The sequence below is a fragment of the Equus asinus genome, chromosome 4 (genome assembly GCF_041296235.1).
Source record: "Equus asinus isolate D_3611 breed Donkey chromosome 4, EquAss-T2T_v2, whole genome shotgun sequence".
NCBI classification, from domain to species: Eukaryota; Metazoa; Chordata; class Mammalia; order Perissodactyla; family Equidae; genus Equus; species Equus asinus.
The window spans coordinates 72,965,222-72,988,079 of NC_091793.1; the positions used below are offsets into that span (position 1 = coordinate 72,965,222).

Consider the following 22,858-nt stretch of genomic DNA (forward strand, 5'->3'; position numbering starts at 1 on the left):
ATCCCTTACTTGCTCATCCCCACCTAGGAATCCAGATCCCCCATCTGTTGTCAGGACTTCTGTTTTCCTCTTCATCTCACCTCTTGATCAGAGGGAAAGTGTTTTGACTCCTAGAGGAAGAAAGTCTGAAACTAGAGTTTCCTCTTTGGGGCTGAAGATCACTCGTCAGCCTAGGCCCACAGTGCATCTGGCTTTGAGGTCAGCATTGCAGCTTATTCCTCCTTTTAGACTTTCAGTGGCTTAAATAAGGCTGAGCTTTAAGCCTGGTCAGCCCTGCTGAAGGCCTTAAGGACCGTGTGTCCATTACAAACATGTTTGAGTATGTTTATTCAAATGTTACTCTGTTGGAAAAACAAAACTCATAGTTTTGATTTTAGACTTAAAATTGAAACTCTGTAATATTTCAGTTTTATTATGGATCCAATCAACTTTTAGGAGCCAATTTAAACACCTATCCATGCTCTACAAACTGCCGCTGTGGGGAAATGCATTTTATGTGCAGTGTGTTTGACTTGCAAGTGGAATTTTGAAGCACAGCCACTAGAGGCTGGAGTTAGCCTTCTCTACGCTATTTGACGCTTAATTTCGAGTTGCCTTGAATTCATTCTGTACTTAGTAAATGAAATAGGATGTGCCTCTCCCGGGCTGTTTGTGTCCTCTCTGATGTTGAGGCCTATGACCTGCTCATAGAAGGTAGTTAATAAATGCTTGTTGGATGAACGAAGAATAAGGCCCACAGTCCTTAATATTTAGGGCTTTTTTAATGTCCCTATTTTGTTCTGGGTTGCAGATCATTTGATATTTGTCTTAATTTGTCCTGGGGCAATTGCTCTTGATGTTTAGTTTGTGTTTTAGAATTGTGAGTTCCCACATGGTAGCCACTAGCCACACACAATGGAATATTATTCATCCTTGAACAAAGAAGGAAATCGTGCCGTTTTAACAGCTTGGGTGTGTCTAGAAGACGTTATGCTAAGTGAAGGAAGGCAGACATAGAAGGAGAAATACTACATAATACCACTTACTTGAGGCATCTAAAACAGTCAGACTTACAGAAGAAGAGAGTAGAGTGGTGGTTGCCAGGGGCTGGGGAAAGGGGAAATGGAGAGGTATCAGTCAAAGGGTACAGTCTCAGTTACTCAAGGTGAGCATGTCCTGGAGAGCTACTGTGCCTCTGGGTACTAGTGCTGGGTGTTGTATTTAAAACTTTGCTCAGAGGGTAAATCTTATGTTAGATATTCTTATCACACACACACACAATAATAAATAAAAAGGGTGGAGGAAACTTCTGGAGGTGATGGATACGTTCATGGCATAGATGGTGGTGATGCTTTCACAGATGAATACTCATCTCCAAAGTCATCAAATTGTGTGTGTTAAATATGCACAGCTTTTGCATGTCGATTATACCTCAAGAATATGGTTTAAAAAAAGTAAGAGTGGGTAAAGAGGAAACTGACTTAGTTTAGAAAGCTGCTGCAGGCCTCGTGGACAAGGTGACTGGGACGCTTTTACACTCCCTGCTGAGTGAGCAAAGCTGGCATAGGATGATATAAACCGTCATTTTGACCATATAACAAAATGGATAGAATGCAAAGTCCGGAAGGAAACATGCAAAAATATTACAGAGATTACTTCCAGGCAGTGGGATTATAGAAGATTTTTACTTATTTTTCTTAAACTTTCCTGTATTTTTTTCACACGAGACAAACAATAGAGGTGATTTCAGAATCTGAACTTGTGCCAGTCTCAGTGATTAGTTGCAGACGACAGAATCCATTCTTTCTGGTTCGAGCAGAGGGGAATCTGTTCATGGGTGCTAGGACTGAGATGCCAGGACCACCAGGGGACCAAGCTTGGATGCCCCATGGCCACGGACAACACGAACAGTCACCTGGACAATCAGTAAGCCCGCCCTCGACTGTTGCCGTGGAAACCCCACTGCCTGTGATGCTCAGGCCCAGACACTGGAGCATGCTGCTGTGGGAGAAGCGGACCCTCTGTTCCCTGCCAGCCAGGAGCCCCATCCTCCACCACCTTGGGGGGCTCACTTCCACCTTTTAAATCTCGGGCAGGCATCTGTCCAGAGGAGCTGAGGCCACTGGAACCCTGGCTGCAAGGGAGTCAGGGAGATGCAGGTTTCAGTTTTTTCCAGAGACTCCCATGCAGCCAAGCACAGAAGGAGGGGCTCGGCACACATGTTGAGTGAATCAGCCTGCAGGGTCCACCAGAGAAGTGAAATAAGAGTGAAGAACATGATCAGTTGTACCTTCACCCTCCGAAGGCCCCGTGAAGGCTCAGTTATCTATTGTGCTATAATAGGGCACCGCAGGAAGCTCTCTCTTTGTCCCAGGAGCACTGGCTCTCAGAGCCCCTAGCCTCCACAGTGCACACTGGTCTGACTTCCAGCTGTTACTATCATCCTTGATCCACAGACTAGCAAACCGAGGCTCCTACAGGTTGGGTGACTCATGCTGCTTGGGGCTGGGACCAGGAATGTCTGACTCAGGGCTCGTGCTTGTTCCCTGTCATATTCTGGCTTCTCAGACACGGGACGTCAGAGTGATGGGGCTGCTGGTTTGCTGCATTGCTGCACCTCAGCCATTTGTCAAGGAGCCTCTGTACTGTCTTGGCACTGGGGACCCTACAGTGAACCTAACAAATCCCCTGTCCTCACCGGGGCTTCCTCCTAACAAGAAAGGCAGAGACAGTAAACAGACATGAGATGGCTCCAGGGGCCCTGAGTGAAGGCTGCCAAGAGGGGGATAGTGGAGAGGCTCTGAGGAGGGGTCTCTCTCTTGCTGGGTGGCAAATGACCCCACACTGAGCAGCTACTGCAGTAAGTGTTTATTTTCTGGTCTCTGTGGGTCAGGAGCCCAGGGGCAGCGTGGCTGGGCAGCTCTGACTCAGGGCTCTCGTGGGGTCAGTGAGGATGTCAGCTGTGGCCGCCTCGACCCAGGGCTGGAAATCTACCAGTAATCTCCCGTGTGTGGCTGGCGGCAGGAGGCATCAAGTCCTCACCATGTGGGCCCCTCCACAGGGCAGCTCACAGGTAGGGGATCTGGCTTCGCCCAGGAGAGATGGAGATGGAGATGAAGCTTGAGGTATGCACATGCACACCCACACACTCACACATACGCACACACACCCTGCCCTGCCTGCTTTCCTCCCACACAGCTGTGATGAAATGGAGAACAAAGCGAGGACAAACACCCTCTCCCGTTGTTCCCAGACCACCCTTCCTCCCCGTCCACAGCTTGCTTTCCTTCAGGCTTCCTGAGAATGGCCTTGGAGAGTCGTCCCGCTGACAGAGAGCTGTCTGCTTTTTGTCCCTGTCCCCTGGAGCAGGGAGACAGCACAAGTTTCTGCTGGCCATTCCAGTCTTCCATCACCTGCCAGCACAGGGGGCTTTGTGGTGGGCACCGATGCCCACTTGGAATTGCTGGACAGGGCGTCCAATGTCCTTCTAGAACAAGGGGTTTCCATTCAGGCAGCTGGAGCACACATCACTGGGAACTCCCTGCTTTGGATCTTATTTGCTGTTGGCAAGTTCTCAGGGCGGGGGTGGGGGGTTGGGCACTGGCAGGGGAGGCTGGGGGCGTCCACCTGTGACAAGGGGCCTGGATGTGGGAGGAGCAAAGTGGGGGCTCTCTTCTCCTTTTGAAATAGTAATCCATCACTTTGTTGGACAATTGCTCATTTTTTTTCCTTTTCAAAATTATGATATAGACACACAGAAGACACACAGTGTATACGCATCCATATGTGCATGTGTGTGTGTACAGTTTAAAGATTCATGTTGTGGAGATGTCTGTATTCACCCCCTGTGTCAGTAGATGGGATATTGCTAGCAGCCCAGAAGCACTTGTATCCCCCCTGACAACAGCCCCTCTCCCTCGGGTGACTGTCAGTGCCCTGACTTTGTGACAGTCGTCTCCCTCCTCAGCCTCATAGTCTCACTCCCCAGGGGCACGTTCAGCTGAGGCGTTGCATTTTCCCCATTTTTCTCCTTTACGTAAAGTGCAATGTGCACCCTGTTTGCAGCCTGGCTGCCTGGGTGACTCACTCGGCTGCTGGGGGCGGCCAGGGTACCTGCATTCTGGTGGCTGTTTTGTGTCCCTTGTGTGGATGGGCCATATTCAGCCATTGTCCCATTGAGACATGCAGGCCCATTCCAGCTTGGGGCTCCGAGAGCACACCACCCTAGGCCATGTCCCACGCTTCACTGGCATTTATACGTGGGAGCAGAACTTCTGGGTCCAAAGGTGCTCTGAACTTCCTGGGCAGTGCCACTGTCTTTCCTAAACCAGAGCACGTGTGTGCAGGTCCTGTGCGGAGTTCAGGGAGGTGCAGCGTCCTCCAGGAGGATCAGCTGTAGAACAGCCTGGGTGGAGAGGAGAGCAGCCGGCTGCTCAGAGAGGGATGGATGGGGGAGTCCTGGCCCGGGGTGTGGAGGGCGGTCAGTGATGCCGCTGCATAGAGCCGCGGCTGCTGAGAGGGACAATGGCAAGCATTAAGTACATGGAGCTTTCCAGGCAGGAGCAGGGGTGGGCAGGGGCTTTGAGGCTGGGGTCATCTGTCAGCTTGGCTGCCACAACAGAGTGCCATAGATGGCCGCGTGAACAACAGAAGTTCATTTTCCTACAGTTCTGGAGGCTGCAGGCCCCACATCAGCATCTGGCAGGGCGGTTTCCTGGGGGGACCCGTCCTCCTGGCTGGCGCCTTCTCCCCAGGGCCTCACGTGGTGGAGAGATCATGCTCTCGTCCCTTCTTCTTGTCAGGGCACTGGTCCTACCGAGCTAGGGCCCCACCCTCACGGCCTCATTTAACCCCCAGCACCTCCTCACAGGCCCCGTCTCCAGCTACAGCCACCCTGGGGGTTAGGGTTTCAACAGAGGAATTTGGGGAGGACACAAACATTCACTCAGTAACGGGGGCTTTGGGGCCTTTGAGGAACTGGAGCCTGCATGGAGCAAGGGGGGAGGGGTGTTGTGGTTATCTGTCGTTGTGTAACAAACCACCCCCAATGTTAGTGCTTTAAAATGAGAATCATCATTTATTCACTCACGATTTCAGTTTGGGCTGGGCCCAGGGGGACAGCTCCTCTTCGCCCTCTGTGACATCAGCTGAGGCCTTGCTCACAATGCTGGCAAGTTGGTGCTGGCTCACAAGCTGGGAGCTCAGCGGGGCTGATGGCCAGGGGCCTTGGTCCTCTGCCATGTGGCCACGTGGGCTTCTTCACAGCGTCATGGCTGGTTCCTAAGAGAGAGAAAGTGCCACTTGCCAGTCTTTTTCAAGGTTAGGCCTGAACCTGGCAGGAGTGTCATTCCTTCCATCGTAGAAATCATAGAGTCCAGGTACAGCTACTGGCCATTCCTACCACAGACCTCGTCTTTTTGGGAAGAGAATAAAAATTATACATACTTAAGGCGTACAACCTGTTTTGGTACTCCGATAAATAGTGAAATGGTTGCTACAGTCAAGCTAATTAACATGTACATCTCCTCACATGATTGTCTTTTTTTTTCTTGGTACAAACACCTGAAATCCATTCTCAGCAAATTTCCAGTGCATGAGACAGCAGTGTTATTACTGCTGCACGTTAGCTCTCTAGACTGACTCATCCTGCTAACTGCAGCGTGTGCCCTTTGACCCCTGCTCCCATTTCCCCCACGCCTGCCCCTGCTGACCACACAGGCCTCGTCTTCTCTCGGCCGTGTGCGGTGGGAAACATGCCACCTTTTATGTTGGCCTCACATCCTGGGCTAAAGATCTTCATGTCCTTGAAGTGCATATTGCCTGGCTCTTTCTCCAAGCCTGCACCACCCCAAATAGTTAAGACACGGTGGAGCACCCCAAAGCTGGGACAGTCAGGGCCAGCTGTCTCAATTGCTGGACATTGCTCTGTGGCGAGTGCACAGGACTCTCCATGGCCAGAGTTGCAGTGGAGTGTGTGCTTTTTTCTGGCGTGGGGTCCATGGCTTTGATCACATGCTCTGATGGGGCTGTCACCCAGAGAAGGGGTGCCGTGATTGTGACCACAGATCTGATCGGACCAGCTCTGCAGTGTGGCTGTGAGAGGAGGATGGTCTGTGCAGCCTCTCTGAGCCGACCTCACAGAAGCCACGGTGCATCACGTGCCTGCTCCCCACCTGCCACTTAGCAGGAGTCCAGGAGTGCGGGTATCCAAATTCACTCACTTTTGTGTTCTTGTTCAGTTTTTTCTTGTGGAAAACCAGAGAGACACGAAAGAAGGAAAAACAGTATAATGACTACTCCCCCCATGTGCCCAGTTCCAGCAATTATCAGCTCCTAGCTAATCTCGTATCGTCTATCCCCCCTCCTTCTTCCCCCTTTCAGATTATTGTTCTCAATGTTTTTATAGACTAGAACACACAGTGCACAGTGCTTCTGTCCTAAGTGTGTGCATGGTGGGTTTGCACACTGTGAGCTCACCTGGTTAGAATCCTAGTACCCACTTCTGATGTGTGGATAGGGGGACAAAGTGTCCCCACACCACCAGCAATTCCCTGACATCTGACAATTCCCTGACAGTTCAACTCAATTGGGACCCTCTCCACTGGAGTCAGCATACTTACTTGGACCAGAGACCTTTATTTCTGCATAAGGTGTCAAGTTACGGTCCCCTGTGGTTTCCTTTCAGCCTGAAGGACGCCCCTTGCTGGAGGCAGGTCTGGTGTACAGCACTCTCTCAGCCCTGGTTCTATGGGAATGTCTTAATTCCTCCCTCATGTTTTAAGGACAGTTCTGCCAGATATAGGATTCTTGGTTGGATTCTTTTTTCCTTCTGCACTTTGAGTACATCAGCCCATGCCCTCTAGCCTCCAAGGTTTCTGGTGAGAAATCAGCTCCTGATCTAACTGGGGAAAATAGGAGGAAAGCTCTCTTCCTCTCAGCTCTGTGAACGTTAATGATGTCCCTTCGCATGTCTTATGCAACAGAACATTTTCCTATAGTATTATACTATCAGTTAAGTTGTAGGATCATTTTCAGATGAATCAGAATTTAAGGAAAAGGAATTGAATATTTGAAGTCTAGTCGTTATGAGGTCTTTAAAAGCCAAATATGATTACATATTTTTAAATTAGAAGTGAAAAGGCCATTGAAGCATCCTACAGATTTTAATTGCTAATAAAGGAAACACCACTCTCTAATATCCCACACAAGTAAAAAACTCTTTGGGGTCCTTTTTCTTAAGAGTAAAGGGGTCTTGAGACCAAAAAGTGAGCCAACCACTGGAGTCTATCCCCAGCCATGCCTGGTGCCTTTCTTGCTCTGACCTCATAAGGAGCCACTATGATGGAATTTATGAAAACCTTTATCAGCCTCTGGGTGGGGTTAGGTTTTTGGTCTTTTGCCCAGGCAGCTGTTTTGGTGACCTGTTGGTAGACCGCACCCAGCTTGTTTTCTCCGATTTTTTTCCCCCATTTTATTTTTTCATCTACTGTTTTTTTTTTTCATTTTTAGTTTCTTTTTGATTTTTCTTTGTTCTCCTTTCTCATTTTTTTATTCTTTTTGTCTTTTTCTCATTTTTCTTTTCCTTTCTCTTAGTTTTTTCTTTTTCTCTATTTTTCTTTGTTTCTTTTTTCATTTTTACTTATTATTTTCTTTTGTATTTTTCTTGGTTCTCCTTTCTCACTTTTTTCTATTTTTCTCATTTTTATTTTTCTGATTTTTTATTGTTTTATTTTTCTCTGTTCTTTTCTTTTTTTAATTTTTATTTATTTCCTTTTTATTTTTCTCAATTTTTATTCTTTTTGTCTTTCTAATTTTTCTTTTTACTTTTCCCTTTTTTTCTTTTTCTCCATTTTTCTTCGTTCTTTGCTCATTTTAATTTTTTTCATTGTTTTTGTTGTTTCTCCCATTTTCTTTAATTTTTTTAGTTAGTACTTTTAGTATTAGTGCAGTTAGTATAGTTCGTATTGTTAGTGTAGATAGCATAGTTAACATATTTCTTATAGTTTGTATTATTTGTTACTATAGTTAGTTAGTATAGGTGCCCTTCTTAGAATCATTAGTGTTAATTACTTTTGTTTATTAGCCTAATTAGTAAGTAGGGAGTAGTGCTAGTTAGTGTTAGTTTCAGGTCACCATGTCTCTGGGCCTGGCGGCCACCTCTGGCAACAGTAAGACCCATGTAGCCAGTTACAAGCTGCTAAAGACCATCGGGCAGAGCAGCTACTGCAAGGTGAAGCTGGCCCGGCACCTGCCCACCGGGACCGAGGTGGCGGTTAAGATGGTGGAGAGGAGTGGGAAGAGCGCCTCCAGAGCAAAGGCGCTGCACTGCGAGGTCCAGAGCCTGAAGACCGTGCGCCACCCGAACGTGCTCAAGCTACTGGAGGTCGTGGCCACAGAGGAGACGTCCTTCATCGTCAGCGAGCTCGCGAGCGGAGGAGACCTGCTGGACCACATCCGGAAGAGCGGCCCCATGGCGGAGGACGAGGCCAGAGGGAAGTTTCGGCAGCTCACCTCGGCCCTGGAGTACTGCCACCGGAAGGGCGTGGTGCACCGGGACCTGCGGCTGGAGCACGTCCTTCTGGACAGCGAGGGCAACGTGAAGCTGTCGGGCTTCGGCAGCAGCGCCGTGTTCCTGGGCCAGGAGCTGAGCACCCAGTGCGGGAGCCCCTGGTACGCGGCCCCGGAGACCTTGCAGGGCCGAGCCTACGCCGGGCCCCCGGCGGACGTGTGGAGCCTGGGCGTGGTGCTGTTCTTCCTGCTCACCGGGGCCCCGCCGTTCTGGGGGTGTGACCTGGCGACGGTGCGCAGGCGGGTGCTGAGTGGGAGGTTCCCGCTGCCGATGTTCCTGTCCTGGGAGTGCAGGAACCTCCTTGGCAAAATGCTCACCCTCAACCCACAAAAAAGAATAACTATCCAGAAAATCTTGAAGGACCGCTGGGTGAATATGGGGCAAGAGAAACTGCGGCCCTACAAGGAGCTGCCCTTTGACACCAGGGATCCCTGGGTAATGAGTGTAATGCTGAGCATGGGGTTTCAGCAGGACAGGATAGAAGACTCTTTACGAAACAAGCGATATGACTCCCTCATGGCCACATACTTAATGCTTAGTGACAAGAAACCACGGGTGGTGGGCCACAGCATCCTCGTAAGACCTTATGTGCCTCCCATGGACCCCAGCAGCAGCAGCTTCTCCCTCACCTACTCGGTGCAGCTGAAGGCATCTGCGTGCGCCGGAAGACGCCATCGCATCAAACCTGGCTTTCCCGCCTGGCTCTGCAGGGCTGCAAACCAGCATCAGCTGCCTGAGGGGAACGCGGAGTCAGAGCTGAAGGCCACAGAACCTGCCAGGGTCCTACCCGGCCTGGAGTCCAGGACCGCCACCCCCAGCCCAACCCCCCTGCATGGCCCTGGGGCCTTCCCCTCCACCCACAGCACCAGCAACATTCCAGGGGGCCCAGAGGTCACCTGCCGTGGCAACCTCCTCCATGCTGGGCAGCGTGAGGGGGCAAGGCCAGTCTCTCCCTCTGGCCCCACCCAGGGCCGGTGGCGGGCTGCTGGGAGCTTCTTAAAGCTACTGAGAGCATGGTGTTGTTGCCTGAAGCCCAAAAAGATACTTTGAAGTAAAAAGTACCCTTGTAAAAGATATTTGTTCTTCATTTGTTTAAGCTTAGTGTCTGCAAAATATCTTGTAGGGCCGGTTTAAAATAGAATGTATTAATGGAAATCTGGAGGTTCGGGAAGGCCAACAGATGAGGAGATGAAGCCATTGACAAGGTAGTTTGTTGCTCATAGTTCCCAAAGGGGCCACACCACAGCACACAGGGCCCCACGGGGAAGCTCCAGGGTGGTCAGGAGGCAGAGGGAGCGGGGGACACTGTGGGCAGGAGGAGCCTTTCCTGTGGTTTCTGGAGGAAGGAACAGCGAGGCAGGGTGAGCAGGCTCAGGACTGGCTGGTCTAAATAACTTCACAGGCTTTGGGGCACGAGGCTGTCCCAGTTGTCTGATACCCACCCTGGGGGACAAGGGCAGGGGGTAGCGGCCTCGACTACACATGTCCAATAGAGGAGGTAGTTGGGGTGTGGATGGACACTGGATTGGTTGGTTTGTATTTGAAAAATGGGCCCAAGAAGGAGGGTTCTCCCCGGGGGAAGGCGGGTCGGCATGATGAGGGAGGCAGGAGGCTGAATTGATCGGATTCAGAACAAGGCGTGTCCGCATGTGCACGCAGGACAGATGTTAAAGCATCAGGTTACAGAAGCTAGAAACATGGTCCAGACAAGGCTCAGCTCAGATGTCACCTGAGGAGCCTTCCCTGCCTGCTCCATCTACAGCGACAGCGTCCCCACCCCAGTCTCCCTGCCATCACCCACCCCATTCCCCTCACAGCGTTCAGGGCCCGGCCCCTTGCTCAGCACCCCACCATGACGCTCCCCACACAGAGGAAGGTCCTCACAGGAGCCCCCAGGCCCTGCACCATCTGGGCCTCCCCCTCTCTCGTCTCCTCCCACCACTGCCCCCATCCCCCCTCCTGCTTCCCTGGCCCTGCTTTTCCTCTGTGGCACTTCTGCCATCTAACCTGCTGTGCTCTGCTCAATGTTTGTCCCCCTCTGTGATGGCTCCATGGGTGCAGCAGAGTTTGTTGTCTCATCTCCTTCACTGCCATCTGTCCGTGCCTCCAGCCTGAGTCAGGGCTGGGCACAGAGCAGGGCTCCATGGACAGCGAATGAACAGATAACGCTTAGCACTCCCGGAAGCGTGCTCCTTTGTAATCTGCAGCGTTCACTCACTAGCGCAAGTCAGTGAGGCCCTACTGCTGCTGGGCCAGCTCCGGACACCGGGCAGCAGTGGGAGAAGCAGGCAGAGGTCTCCAGTCTCATACAGCTGCCAGCCTAGTAGGGGCTGAGAAAAAGTAAGTAAAATATACACAAAGCCAGGCGGGAGTATGTACCATGGTGAAAAAGTGAGGAAGGACTTGAGCAAATTCCTGAAGATCTTTAGGGAGTAAGCAATGCAGAGGATAGAGTGTTCTAGGCTACAAGACCAGCAAGTGCAAAGGCCCTGAGGCCACAGTGGGCTACAACTTAGAGAGTCTTAGTTATTAGTGTGGAGTGTTAGTTTTGTCTCGAATCTGAATTTCGCTTTTGTTTATAATCCTTGCTCTCACCTTTCTAGCTAGTTAACCTGAGTTCAGCAAATTCTATTCTATTCTATGATTTAATGTAGAACCGGGTGAATTTGGGTGAAGTCAGTATGTGTTCATTGAATGGCCTCCCTGGGCCCAGCTGTATTAGGCATCAGGAGGCTGTGAAATCAACACAGTGGTCTCCCTCTTAACGACCCCACTGGATGAATATCCTCGCTGTCCTCCAGCCCCTCCACTGCCCCATCTCACCTGGGTCTCGAGCTCTGACCCTGACCCTCTGTTGCACCTTCACCCCCACTTCCACTTCCCCCTAGACTTGTCTCTCTGAGTGTCCTTGAGCTTCTTGAAGTCAGCTTGACCTAAACGGAGTTCAGCCCTTGCCCCATGTCTGCATCCTCTCCATGAAGTCCCTCTGGGTGAGGGACCCCCCCCAGCGGACTCCTCCACCCCCAGGCAGGACTCCTCCCCACCCTGCCTTGCCGATGTGCCAACCCCCTGGATGCACTGCCTCGGGAACCCTGTGACCTTCTCCCTCCTGTCTTCAGCCTTGGGCTGCACACTGACCTCCCCCTCTTCACAAACCGCCAAATGGCTGCTACACTTACAAATGGGGACGCAGAGGTGACACAGGCAGGTGTGGTTGGAAATGGTGAGCAGCATCGCAGAGCAGAGCACAGACCAGGGCTCCCGAGAGGGCAGAGAATGGCTATTGTGGCGTCAGGACGGCCATAAGGGGGCGAGGTGGGCACCCATGGCAGCCCCTCTCCACTTTCCCCAGGAGCCCTGCGTCTCAGCCTCGGCTTGGGCTGGCTGCCCCTCCTTCTGTCTATTAGGTGGGTGCCTGTTCATTCATTCACTCACTCATTCGCTCCTCATGGACTTGGTTCCTGCCTGGTGCCAGGCCCTGGCTAGATGATGGCTGGTCCTGGGAGACCCAGCTCAGACCTCGTCTCCTCCATGAAGCCGTTCTTGATCCCCACCCCTCCTGCAGCCCCTCGGGCCTCACCTGGGCTCTCAGTGCTGTGATCACACTCTGATGAGCTCTCCAGCCTGTGAGCCCTCGGGGGGCTCTGGGCCAGATGCAGAAATGGGTTCAGACATGGGATGATGGCTAAAACCCTGAATACACGAGAGGATTACCCACGGGCCTCATGGGGGTCAAGTTCACCTCCTCTCTCCCTCCTGGACCAGGGCTCCTCATTCCCAGGAACTGAGCGACCTTCTCACCCTGTGCTCATTTTGACCCTTATCAATTGATTTTCTTTCAATGTTAATTCTTTTTAAACTCTGAAGACAGGTCATGAGGGTATTCCTCAGTAATGAGAAACTTAATTATCACTTCAAGGGAGGGAATGCATCTGTGGTGCCTGAACCAAGACAGAACAATGTGGAAAGCACAGGATGCTGAGGAGCCAGCTCAGGGGCTGGGCCTCAGGGCAGCAGAAAGAGGGGAGACAGAGACTTAGATGGAGACAGAGCTGCCAGGGTGGGGTTCAAGCCGGGAGGAGTGGGAGTCCAGGGGCCATGAGGGTGGCGGCTTCCGGAGTCCCCCTCTGTCACGTACAAGCCGTGTTTCTCATCCTGCAGTACCTCCAGGCCTTAGCAGGAGCTGGTCCTCCAGCAGGAGCGCCTTTACTCTGCTCTCCAGACAACAGTGCCCCCACGCTGGGAGACTCTGCCCTCTGGACATCTGTTCCTCAGCCTTCCTGTCCAGTACCCCCACCCCCGCCATGACACACGCAGCCCGCTCTGTGCTTAGGTCACCTGGTTGTCATCGCCTGAGGCTGGCCTGTCTGCTTGTGTGAGAGACCCGCAGACCTGGCTTCTAAGCCTTTCAAGTCTGCGTGACCTTGGACCAGTCCCTTGTCCCTTTGGAGGCTCAGTTGGAGGCTCAGTTTCTCACTATAAGTGGGTCTGGCAGTGGCCTCCTCACTGTGGCACTGTGCTCTCTGAGCTGCTGGAGATGGAGCATTGGATGGGTGCCTCTTGCTGGTGCCCTTGGTGCTGACCCCAGGGTCATGGCCCCAGCATGCCCAGGGTTTGTGGAACACCCGGCTGTAGTGATGCATGAGGGAGTGGGAGACGGGCAGGAGGTCAGGGTGCAACTTTGGAGTCAGAAGACACAGCATTCCTTGGGGACACGTCCCTGAGCCCCTGGTCCCGGGCCTCGCCCACCCACACCCCTTCTCAGCTGCCTTCGGGGCACTCAGTGAACCCCTGCTCTGAGGCTGCATTCCCCGTGCATCTAACCCAGGCCGGACACTGCTGTGGTCACATCCCGGGTGAAGAAGTGAAGCTCCACGGGGCTAACGGGAGGACGACAAATTCAGATGCCTCCAGGGGTTAGGCTGGCACAGGCTGTGGAGGACCTGGGCAGGGGGAAGCTTAGGGAGTAGCAAGCTGGGAGCACAAGCGCTGTCCAGAGAGCGGCTGCAGCTCAGCTCCAGAAGAGCGTTGCCTTGAGGGACTGTCACAGGTGGCCAGATCTCATTTCATACATAAAATAAGCTAGACAGCTGGAATTTTGTTGGTAATCTTCCAGTTTTTAAATGTTAGCGTTAACTTTTAAAATCTAGATTTGCCGCTAGACCCTGTGTTGGTTTAAGATGGTTGGCTGTGTGTGGGCTCAGGAACCGCTGCCAGACTGGATGCTCTTGTGACTCTATTCCCCCTCCTAGCTCCCTCACCTAGTGCCTCCTTGTGCATGTTCAGGGGACAGCTTCATCCCCCAAGGCAGAGTATGTTGGCCTGTTGGCTCCTGGGTGGCTGGCTCCCATATGGGGGCGCTGGGCTCTTGGGGGAGTCACCCTTTCCTGCAGCGGCCCGGTGGCAGGTGGTGCTGTCCAAGCCCATTCACACATACCTGGCGTGTCCATCCACCCTCTGTTAGACTCGCTCTGCTCTGTCCTGCCTCTCCCTTTATGTTGTGGCATCCCTTACTTGCTCATCCCCACCTAGGAATCCAGATCCCCCATCTGTTGTCAGGACTTCTGTTTTCCTCTTCATCTCACCTCTTGATCAGAGGGAAAGTATTTTGACTCCTAGAGGAAGAAAGTCTGAAACTAGAGTTTCCTCTTTGGGGCTGAAGATCACTCGTCAGCCTAGGCCCACAGTGCATCTGGCTTTGAGGTCAGCATTGCAGCTTATTCCTCCTTTTAGACTTTTAGTTGCTCAAATAAGGCTGAGCCTTAAGCCTGGTCAACCATGCTGAAGGCCTTAAGGACTGTGTGTCCATTAAAAACATGTTTGGCTATAGTTGTTTAAATGTTAGCTGTTGGAAATACAGGGACTCATAGTTTGATTTTAGACTTAAACAAAATGGTAACTTTGTAATATTTCAGTTCTATTGTAGATCAAATCAACTTTTAGGAGCCAACTTAAACACCTAACCATGCTCTACTAACTGCCACCGTGGGGAAATGCGTTTTATGTGCAGTGTGTTTGACTTGCAAGTGGAATTTTGAAGCACAGCCACTAGAATGCTGGGATTAGCCTCTTTTACACTATTTGAGGCTCAATTTCGAGTTGCCTTGAATTCATTCTGTACTTAGTAAATGAAATTTGACGTGTCTCTCCCAGGCTGTTTGTGTCCCCTCTCACGGTAAGGCCGATGACACGCTCATAGAAGGTAGTTAATAAATGCTTGCTGGATGAACAAAGACTAGGGCCCACAGTCCTCAGTATTTAGGGGTTTTTTAATGTCCCTGTTTCGTTCTGGGTTGCAGATAGTTTGATATGTGTCTTAATTTGCCCTGTGGCTATTGTTCTTGATGTTTAGTTTGTTTTCTAGAATTGTGAGTTCCTACGTGGTAGCCACTAGCCACATGTGGCTATTGAGCACTTGAAATGTGACTAGTGTGACTCAGGAACAGAGTGTTAATTTTAATTAAGACACACTTAAATTTAAAAATTCATGATTGATTTAGCTATTGGACAATGTTTGAGTATGTTTGGAGTGTCTTGAGAGGTGAATCTACTGATTTTAAGTTCTGTGTGTGGCTCCCGTATTTCTCGTGGACTGTGCTATTCTGGATGGTCCCCCTTGATGTCGAAGACCCGATACTAAGTCTAGGGCATGAGGAAGGGAACTGAGGGGTAAGAGGGCTGGGACGCCATTGATGCTGACGGTGTAGGACGTGAGCCCGCTTGGGGAGTCGGAGCTCACGATAGGGAAGGCAGGAACGTACTGAAGTATATGGCACTGAAGTTCAGCCTGGCATTTGGGAAGAAAGGGCAGGGCTGACAGGGCAAGAGGAAAGGGTGTAGGATAGAGCAGCATAGAAAGGATAAAAGAGAAGTAAATGCTTTTGTAGTAGAAATTAGTGGAAGCATTCCCCTGCTCTTTGTGAGGGATGACAGGCCGTAAAGGGCTATCTTACTCTCTTGATGAAGCTCGGACAACATGGAAGAGTCTCCCGGAGACACTGGAACACCTTCTGTTCAGAGACACTGAACGCAATGAGGCAGGCATTAATAGGCAACTGAGGACAGCTGTTCTTTGTTATGGAAGCATTGCCTCTATGTCACATGGAGGAGGAGCCCTTTAGGAGAATGAGCTGGACTTTTCATTCATTCAGCAAACGTTTATTGAGTACCTACTGTGTGCCAGGCACCGTACCAGGCGGTATCGAAACAAAAGTGAATGAAGTTGTACGTGAATATTCATAGCAGCAGTATTCACAGTCTCCAAAAAGAGGAAACAAACCAACTGTCTATCAGCTGAGCAATGGATGAACAAAATATGGTTTGTCCATACAGTAGGGTACTATTTAGGTATAAAAGAGAATTAAGTGCTGACTCATGCTACAATATGGATGAACCTTGAAAACATGCTAAATGAAAGAAGCCAGGCACAGGAGGCAACATGTTGTATGATTCCATTATGTGAAATGTCCAAAATGGCCAAATGCATAGAGACAGAGAGTAGATTAGTGGTTGCCAAGGGATGCCGAGAGGGGGCAATGGGACAGACTGCTAGTAGGGATGGAGTTTCTTTTTGGGGAGATGGAACTATTCTGGAATTCGGTAGTGGTGGGATTTGCACAAAATAGTGAATACACTAAAAACCACTGAAGTATACACTTTAAAATGGTGAATTTTATGTTATATGAATTTTACCTTAATTTAAAAATGTGAAAAAAAGCGAATGAAGCAAATTCTCTCCCCTCCAGGAGCTCATCAGACAGATTACACATAACACATAGTTACTGGGCACTGTGGGAGTACACTGCTGGTCTATACATGGAAGCACACGCCTCAGGGGGCCTAGCCTAGTTTGGGGTGGTCAGAAAGTCTTCCCAGAGTCTCTGTCTTTAAGGAGGAGTAGATGGGACTTGGGAATTGAGTCACTCAGATTTAGTTGTTTGCTGCTTTATTTGGAAAATCCATAAAATTCCTGGGCCTTAGATAAGGGCTATCTGCCTGAACGTGAGTCTTCTGCCCTAAGGGTCTCTGGAACCTGAGGACCTGGAAAACAAAGGAATACCCCAGGTGCAAGGACACTTCTGGACTTCTGGGAGCGGGAAACTGGTGAGGACCGCTCTTGGTCAGGGTTCTTGGTTGAGAAGACACAATCCTCCTGCTGGATTACAGGGATCCATGGGGAGGCTTAAGAGATGGAATCTGGGCTGAGCCAGTGTCATTTCCCAAGCGTCACATTAGAACTGAGCCTCCAAAGATGCTTCTCCTGCCTCCTTGATCAGGAAGCCAACTAGCAGCCTATGGAATTGGGAAGCTGGTGCTACAGCTGCTGACAAGGGAACCACACTGCTTCTACCAAAATCAGGAAGCCACTGTGACAGTTGCGACCCCAGAACCAGGTTTCTGCTACTGTGATCTGCACCAGCACAATTAATCTGATATGCCCTCCCTCTCTCCTCATCAAACTGTTGCACGTTCAAAACTCCAGCAAATGCATCTGAGTGGAGGAACCTAAACGGCGTGGAGAAACCTAGGTGCAAGAGAGTATGGAAAACAGTTTTTTGTTTTCAGCCTCTGCGGTAGAGGAAGACGCAGTAGATACTGATTCAGCCAGTTCACAGAGGCTGCCATGAGGTCCTTTCCAGAGTTTATCTCAATACTCATGATTTAACCTCAGTCTGCTGCACTTTGGGCCTGTAGATTAATGCCTAATGGATGGGCACATTGTGCCCAGCGGTGACTTTTTGGTCTCTCCAGCTTTAGGACAACCTATTGCAAGGTCAGGTAATACTCTTGGCTTCTTGATTTCTGCATTTCCTTTCACTTATGTTTTGTTTATTCGTTCAGCATGCGTTGGAAATAAAGAATGTAAAAGTAGCATCGATGTCCTCCAGGAGAAGATGCAGACAGGCAGTTGGACATGATTGCCATCTGGGAAATGGGGGCACCTGTACAGACACAGGGGTGGATTGCCCACGGCAGGGTGTCTGTGCATGGGGGATGCTTTGGAAAGGAGGTAGCTTTAGAGCTGAGATGTGAGGAGTGGTTAGGAAAGTGGAAAGAGGGAAGAGAACGGCACAGTGTGTGCAGAGCTCTCTGTTCAGGCAGTAGATGGAGAGGAGCGTGTGGATGGAGATGAGCGGCTGGGAGTGAGGCTGTGGTTAGAGCCATAGAGGAGGAGCCCTATGGAGAGTGCTGAGGAGGCCCTTTTTCTCCTGAGCGAAGAGGCCTGCCATCAACAAATGCAGATCTGACCGATGGGAAGTTGGGTGAGAAATGGTGAGGAAAAGTGGGAGTGGGGTGAGGCTGGAGGCCCGAGACCAGGCAAGAGGCCAGCACACTAACCGTGCAAGTGAGGGATGGTGTGAGTGTGGGCAGAGCAGAAGCCTTCGGTTGGTTTTCTTCAACGGTTGCATGTAACCTTATTTCCTTATAAACTACTTAAAGGTAAGTGAGGTTGGGTGTTTTGCATTGTGCGTTTTGGTTTGAGTTGAATGGTTTTTTCATTGTTATATTTGTTTTTGAAAAATAAAAAAGCGTAGATATTAAATAGAACCTAAAAATAAACTAATTCAAGCTAAAGTGCATTGGTGAGTTTCTTTGAATTTAAGGTTGCGTGATGTGAACACACCACATTATTGACATTGTGCTTGGGTTATGTTTGAGAATAAAAAATGGCCTGCACTTGAGGTGTGAAAGTAGCCATTAGAGAGCATGTTTAGCTTGAGCAAACACACCCATGTTTGTTTATACTGATATTTATAAGGCTTTTAGCTTAAACTGTGGATCCAAAATGCAGTTCCTGATTCAAGGAATAATGATTGCCCTGAAAAAGAAAGTTGCACTCTGCATTATCTGAGAGTTCCCATTTATGTTATTTATATGGCAAATATGATGACTGGCCTTTTATTCAAAAACAGTGAAATATGTCTGCAGTTTAGGCACTTAAAACATTTTCTCCAGTCTCTAAGTAGCCTAAGCCTAAATCCTCTTTGGTGCTTTTCTTATAGAAATGGAACCAAAATGCATTTGACCAAATTTATGTGATTTTTGAATAGTAATCGAACTCCCCTTTTTTGTGGCCTGCAGGAGATATGGATTTAGCCGCCAGAGCCAAACAGAGAAGGTAAGAAAAGCCTGGATAATGGAAGAGAATATTTGAGAGATGGAAGTGCCCCTCTCCTTTGCCTCTGTCTGCAGTGACAGGCTGCCTAGCGGCGGTGGGATGGCCGGGTTGCTGCCGGCCAGGCTCTGGTCCTTGGCCAACGCGAGGCAGCAGGGATGTGCCAGCTGCCTGTGGCCACTGCATCCCCCTCCTGCATCACCAGCCTGCTGCCTCCAAAGGCCAGGGAGCTGAAGCAGCAGCCTCATCGTGGGGCTGGAAGTGAAGGGTGATTGAAAGTCATGGCCCGGGGTCAGACACTGGGTTCTAATAACTCCAGACGTGTGAAGATGAAGTCCGCTTACAGGGCCCTGAACCCTCCTCATCTGATGAGACAGACCCTAGGCAGGTGTGGACAGGATGCTGGCAGTGAGAGAGAACACAAGCATAAATTACAGGCCTGCCCTGTGCTAGGATACCCTTAGCACAGGTGTGGAAATCAGGTAAGTCGAGGTTTTCTGATTTCACAAAGGAGTCTCAAAGATTTCTCCTAGTATTTGTATTTATTAATGACCCTTAATTGTCGGCACCAGGGCAGGCATATAAATCTCGTAGTGCCAAACCTGGACTATGTTCTAGGCCCTTTGTTCAGGGCGCGCATGTGTTTTTTTTACTTCCTTCTCTGAACAGCTCTATAAGGAAGATGCTTATTCCTCTTTTTCAGATCAGAAAGCTGAGATTCAGGCTCCATGATTTGTCCAAGATCACACAGCTCCTCAAGTGCCATAATAAGAATCTGAACCTGGATCTGTGTGACATCAAAGCCTGTGCTCTTATCCACTGCCTTTTGAATAATGCAGTGTTAACTAAAGTGGTCACTGGCCTCTTAAGAAGTAGAGTCCTGCAGCTTAAGATCTATTAATAACCTCTTTTCTCATTCCCTACCCGACTCCCAGATTTTCTTGAATGAGATGCCACTCTTCCTGCTGTTCTCCTGCCACCCCTCCCTCTGTCCAGATCCCCTGTCCGTCAGTCCTTCTTCCAGGAAGCCTTCCCTGACCCCTAGCCTCCTTCTACTTCCTGTAGTAATTGTTGTCTCAGAGTCATCGGAGGGCACCGACAGTGACTAGGAGCATGTGTTCTCAAGCCAGCCTGGCTGGTTTCGGATCCTAGCTCCTCCCCTTTGTTGTGTGACTTTGGACGATATACTTAATCATTGTGCCTTAGGTCACAGCCTCTCTAAAATGGGGGCAGGAATTGTACTACTTCACAGCATTGTTGTGAGGATTAAAATGTAAAGGACATAGAATGATCTAACACATGGTAAACATCTAGAAAGCATTGACTATTATCAGTAATCAGTCATGCACTGATTATATCATCTTTTTTGGTTTTCTTGTTACTTATTTTTTTCGATATTTGTGTTTTCACTCAACTAAATAGTTGTTTCCTCCAAAGCAAGGTGTTTTCTCGATTTACACATGTCGTGTGGCATCCGGTATATAATAAGAATTTGATGTGTACATTTAATTTTGATTTGTAATTTTAAGTCTGAAAAGAATGTCTATATGGGACTTTATTCTGTGATAAGGCAATTTCATTATGACTGGAAAAATACGAGATTCCTATGCAGTAGTATTCATGTTGGGCTTGTCTTGTCCTTCTTCTGTCAGATGGCACATTTGAACTGAAAGTCTTGTTTCCCCATACCTATACCCAGCAGTTAGGAGGTCAGATTGCTGCCCTGGTCAGTCATAGGCTTGTTATAGAAAAGCATCCTAGAATTGGGATGGTCTGAGAAGAGCATCTGAGACGAGTCCTCTCCTTCAACCCTGGATGACCCTAATATCCAGAGAGGGTAAGCCTGAGGTCACCAGCTGGTGAATGACAAAGATGGAACTAAAACCAAGAACTCTAGACTTCCAGCCCATGTTTGAAGAACAGCAGTTAATCCAGGTGTCTTGAGTGTGTGGTACATTGAGAGCCTGAGGCTGGGTCACTAGCGTGAGCTTGATCAGCAAGTGAAAGAGTTTAGGTTTTTATCTTTCAGACCAGTGGTTTTCAAACTTTGTTGACCACTCTTGACAGTAAGAATTCTATTTTTCATCACGATTAAGTACACACACATATATACCAAAAGCAAAAGTCTCACAATGCAATACTTAATTCCTTTCTCCATGCAAAGCACCCTAACGTGTTCTGTTCTATTATTTTTATTTAATTTATTTAGATGCTAGTTATACCTGCTAAATTGCTCTCATGTCTCACTAATGGGTATCAACTGGCAGTTTGAACAAACACTGCTTTAGGCCATGAGCTTCCCCGAAGGTGTTCAAGTGGGTCAAGACCCAATCAAAGTGCAAGGGTAAGTCTGGCAAATGTGTGTGACTTGATATGAATTTAATCAGCAAGCAGTTCACAAATGGAGACAGGCATTGGCCAAGGCCTGAAGCTCAGCCTGCTCGGTCTGTAGCCAGCATGGAAGCTCAGGTCTCTGGATTTTCCATTCTTTCTCAGGGACTGGTTCAGCTTTCCAGATCTGTGTGTTTTCTTTCACAGACTCGTGCCTCTTTGCAGTGCTATCCTTTCTCTGCTGAGTCTCCAACTCCAGTGCTCAGCTGTTTTCGCATCTTCCCTTCCAGGCTGAGGACAAGAAAATGGCACTTCCCACAGGGCTCTCAGCTACAGAAAAAGCTGACGCCCATGAGGAAGATGAGCTTCGAGCTGCTGAAGAGGTATGTGGCTCTTGTAGGCCCCTGAGGTTTCTGTTTAAATCATTTGGGTAGAAATTTCACTTTCATCCCCAGCTTTCCAAAATGTCAGTTGCCTCCACAGCCAGCTTCTGTTAGCTGGCCTTTCACAGCCTTTCTAGTTCTTTTTCTCACCTCTATGAACCTTACCCTGAAACAAGATCAAGTAAAACAACCCTTGGGCACCACAAAGACCTGTTTAGATATACTGCCTAAGTCTTACCTGGTGAGATCTGCTCACCACTCCTTCTCCCCACTCCTCTTTTAGCAGCGTATCCAGTCACTGATGACCAAGATGACCGCCATGGCAAATGAAGAGGTGAGGTGGGAGTGTCGTGGGGGAGGGCGTTGGGTTGGACACGGGGCGTTGGAACCACCCTGCTCTGCTCTGTGGGGCCCTCCTCCCAGAGGGACCACTTTCTTCAGAGCCCTCTTTTTTCAGTACTCATTGCTTCCTGTTTCCTTTGGATCTTTCTTTTGGGCAGCTTTTTATAAATGCATAGTGTTGCTATCCATGGGAACCTCCAGGAGGGAGACTTGAAGGACCTTTGTGAGAGCAGGATGTCCCTGCTGGGGCGGCATCACAAGGGCCTCTGCAGGAGAGCTGTGGTTCAGCCCACGCCGAAGGAGACCCTGTCTTCTGTTTCCTTCCCACACTTTCTAGGGAGAAATAGAATACTGAATTTATAGTTGGTCTTCCCAGAGCTCAAGGCCTGTCCAGAAGGTTTAACCAGGTGCTTTGAAAGGATCTTTCCTTTTTAGGGCAGGAAGGGCCTGTGGCAGTGAAGAGAGAGTTTAGGAGTTCTGAGATTCCTCTTCCTCTCCCACTTGTACTTCTTTTCCCCCTGAGTCCTAAGCCTCCAAGTTCCCTTAACCTCTGTTTAGTGACCCTCAGGAAGAGAGACCTTGGGATGAGGTAGGTGGAGTAAAGAGCCAATTTCCAGAGGAATCCAGGGTCTGAGGAGAATCTAGCACAGTGAATTGAGTGACCCAGGAGGTAGAGAGGTCCCTTAACATTTGTTGTCAGCCTGTTTTCTCCCTTCCTTGTTGATGAATACAGAAACAAAAGCCAAATTATGTTTTCCCCTGGAAATGTTATCTATTTTGCCGTAATACTCAGAGTGTTCAGGTTTTCCAGTTCTGTGAAAGAGGAGGCATGGTCTTGAGCACACACCCTCCCTCTGATTGCAGACCCGTCTCACTGCAAGCTCCGTGGGCCAGATCGTGGGACTCTGCTCTGCCGAGATCAAGCAGATCGTGTCTGAGTACGCGGAGAAGGTACGTGGGGCCCCCCCTGGAGTCTTTGCCTCAGGTGACACCCCAAGGATGTGTTCTCCTGCTTCTCTGCAGCCTTCCCCAGCAGTGTTGGAGTCAGGTTGTAATTCTTCAGCCACGCTTGTCAAAAATGTACGCCGTGTGAAGCCATCAGCATTTGCCCATTAGTTAAATTAATTTTCTTCTGCA

The 22,858-nt window shown here is 49.5% G+C and overlaps 1 protein-coding gene across 1 annotated transcript in view; it reads left to right on the forward strand.

Moving 5' to 3' along the window:
* The window catches only part of LOC139045100 (coiled-coil domain-containing protein 93-like), a 74,316-nt gene that overhangs the window by 2,789 nt on the left and 48,669 nt on the right, over window positions 1-22,858 (forward strand). The window contains exons 2-5 of the mRNA XM_070507558.1: window positions 18,632-18,668; window positions 21,287-21,379; window positions 21,663-21,713; window positions 22,586-22,672. Of these exons, the coding sequence (XP_070363659.1) occupies window positions 21,302-21,379; window positions 21,663-21,713; window positions 22,586-22,672 (216 nt within the window). The 5' untranslated portion in view covers window positions 18,632-18,668; window positions 21,287-21,301. The remainder of the gene's footprint in view (window positions 1-18,631; window positions 18,669-21,286; window positions 21,380-21,662; window positions 21,714-22,585; window positions 22,673-22,858) is intronic.